Source organism: Myotis lucifugus, unplaced genomic scaffold (assembly GCF_000147115.1).
Source record: "Myotis lucifugus unplaced genomic scaffold, Myoluc2.0 scaffold_141, whole genome shotgun sequence".
Classification (NCBI taxonomy): Eukaryota; Metazoa; Chordata; class Mammalia; order Chiroptera; family Vespertilionidae; genus Myotis; species Myotis lucifugus.
Window position 1 is genome coordinate 1,738,889 of NW_005871189.1, and position 2,670 is coordinate 1,741,558.

The window sequence follows — 2,670 nt, forward strand, 5'->3', positions numbered from 1 at the left end:
AAGATGAGTCATTAGAAACCTATTATCTAAACTCTTTGTTATCTCATTGAATATTTTTTTAAATCTTATCACTCAACAAATGTTGGGCATCCGGAGTATAGTGTTTCTTTTCATTTGCTTTGGTGAAAAAATTTCAGAAAATCAAGAGGCAGATGAATGCAGTCATTTCAAGTGCATAAGTACCAAAGGAGTCCACCCTCACCAGGAAGGGGTACAAATCCTGTTACTCGGCTGTGTTTCCTGCCTTTTGATTTTCTGAAATTATTTCACACTGTGGTCCTTCCCCTCTCGGCCAGGGGCACAGAGAGGGGCAGTGACTACATTGAGGAGTCACCCTGGAGTCAAACCTGAGCTGAACAGGAGAGAGGAGGGTCTAAGCTCACTCCATTTAAAGTGCCAGGCATGGGATTTAAGAGAAGGTCAGCTGAATATTAAGCTTCTGAGAAAGAAAAAAAGTCAAAAGGGAAGGAAGAAAGGTCCTCTGGCCACTGGAGAGTGAAGAGAAAAAAAGAAAAAATAAGGGAAAATTTAGAGTCCTGCAAAACAAGAGAGAATCATGAAATAAGAGGGGACCACCCCCCATGAAAACAAACTTACTGAATTGACCAGACTTTGCCAGGACAATGGAAAAGGATCCCATTAAGCTGGGTATATTGTAAACACCCCGACATTATGAAAATGAACAAAAGGAACATAACATCCACAGGAGAGAGGGAAAAACTCACCTTCCACTGCCTCCCCTGAAAAACAACCATGCGTCAAAAGAAAAACTGAAGTCTCCACTCTGAACAGATATATGCAAGCAAGCCGTTGAAGATAAGATAACCAACTGAAGCCAAAAGTGCAAAAATTAGGAACAGAAATGACAAAAACAGGGAGAAACGAAAAGAAATGAAAGCAGCAAAATTATCTAAGAAATGAAGAATCCATTAAAAGATACTCAAGGAGCACTCACATGGAAGTTAGCTAGGGCACTGAAGAGAAACAGGGAAACTTCTGAGAGAATAAAAGTGACAAAAATAAAACCAGCCAGAGAGAAGGTTCTCAAATGAAAGGTGGTCTTGGCATGAACGTAGGATGGATCTAGAGCAGAATATATCCATGGCAGCAATGGGGTTAAAGATGAAATCCACATTCTGGAGTGACCAGTGTTGACAGGGCTGCTGTAGTGATCAAACCCTACCATGACTAGGAAGGAATCACCAGCCGGCCAATGGCGTGACACTCTGCTGAAGGCCAGCCCACTCAGGCCAGGTAGCATCAGATGTTAGAGAGGGAGGCACAAGGGGGCATGGGGTGCAAGTAATTCAGGTCTCCATTCTGTCCCCTCATCTGAAAAATTAGGAAGCCCGCCCTGGATATCTCCAGGATCCTTTCCCACTATCCATTCCAGCCTTCTGGCAAATTCTGCACACAGAGCCAAGGGATCCCCAGAGCTAAGTTTCTTGCATTTGTCTTCCTGCAAGTGGTTGGAGCCCAAGCAGACCCCCTTCCCACCATGGCCCAGATGCTGTGCTGCATGGCCCTTTGTCTCCTGGGAGCAGGTGAGTCTGGGTTCAGGGAGCAAATTCCTGTCCAGAAGGTGCCACGCTCCAGATCTAAGCCTTTCCCTCGTAACAGCAGTCTAGGCACCCTCTTGGGCTTTGTTTCCAGAACTGTCCTCTGTCTTCCATAGGCACAGTGCGTAGTGGCGTCACTCAGACCCCAAAATACCTGCTCAGAGAGGAAGGACGAGATGTGACCCTGGACTGTGAACAGAACTTAAGTCATGACTCCATGTACTGGTACCGGCAGGACCCAGGGCAAGGGCTGAGACTGATCTACTTCTCGACAGTTGTGAAGGACGTTCAGCAGGGAGACCTGGCAGAGGGCTACCGCGCCTCTCGGGAGAAGAAGCCATTCTTTCCCCTCACTGTGACATCCACCCGAAAGAGCCAGACAGCTGTGTATCTCTGTGCCAGCAGTGCAGACACAGTGGAGCACGGCCCCCTCCCCTCTGTGCACAAACGTGTCTGAGCCCTGCTTCACTGCCAGGTGGCACGCTGCTCAATACCCAGCCTTGCCCACTTTCTTCCACCTCAACCAGCCACTCAACGCAGCTGCTGCCATCACCATGCTGTGTGGAATGGCACGATACTTCAGTGATCCACTAGGTTGGTTTAAAACTACATCTATCTATTTACCATCTATCTATTTGTATCATGAAGAGAGAGAGAGAGAGAGAGAGAGAGAGAGAAACATCAATCGGTTCCCTATGGCATGTGCCCCAACAGGTGATTGAACCCAAAACCTGGGGGCATGTGCCCTGACCAGGAATCAAACCAGGGGCCTTTTGGTGCATGGGATGGTGCTCAACCAATTGAGCAATACCGGCTAGGCAAATCTTACTTGATTTAAAAGTGTCCACTGTAAAACTCTTGTCTGTTCACTTAAGATTTGTGCAGCCTATTATAGTATCTTAATCATTTACTTTTTTCTGATACTAAAAAGCACCCTTTAGCTGTAAAGTTTCCTAATAATCCCCATTCCCATGACCAAGCTGTAAGAGTTGTTGTAGTAAATAAAAGTCAAAAAAGTTAAAATATCACTAAATGTTTCCATAACAAGTTATGAAAAGCCATCACATCTATTAACTAGAAAGAATAATTATAGAAAAATATAATCAAAGAG

At 45.4% G+C, this 2,670-nt stretch overlaps 1 gene segment (V, D, J or C); it reads left to right on the forward strand.

Moving 5' to 3' along the window:
* The first annotated feature begins 1,066 nt into the window (after window positions 1–1,066).
* On the forward strand, window positions 1,067–2,016 carry LOC111827189. The segment is given in 3 exon segments: window positions 1,067–1,072; window positions 1,394–1,544; window positions 1,676–2,016. Coding segments are annotated over 3 exon segments (498 nt in total).
* Window positions 2,017–2,670: the final 654 nt, after the last annotated feature.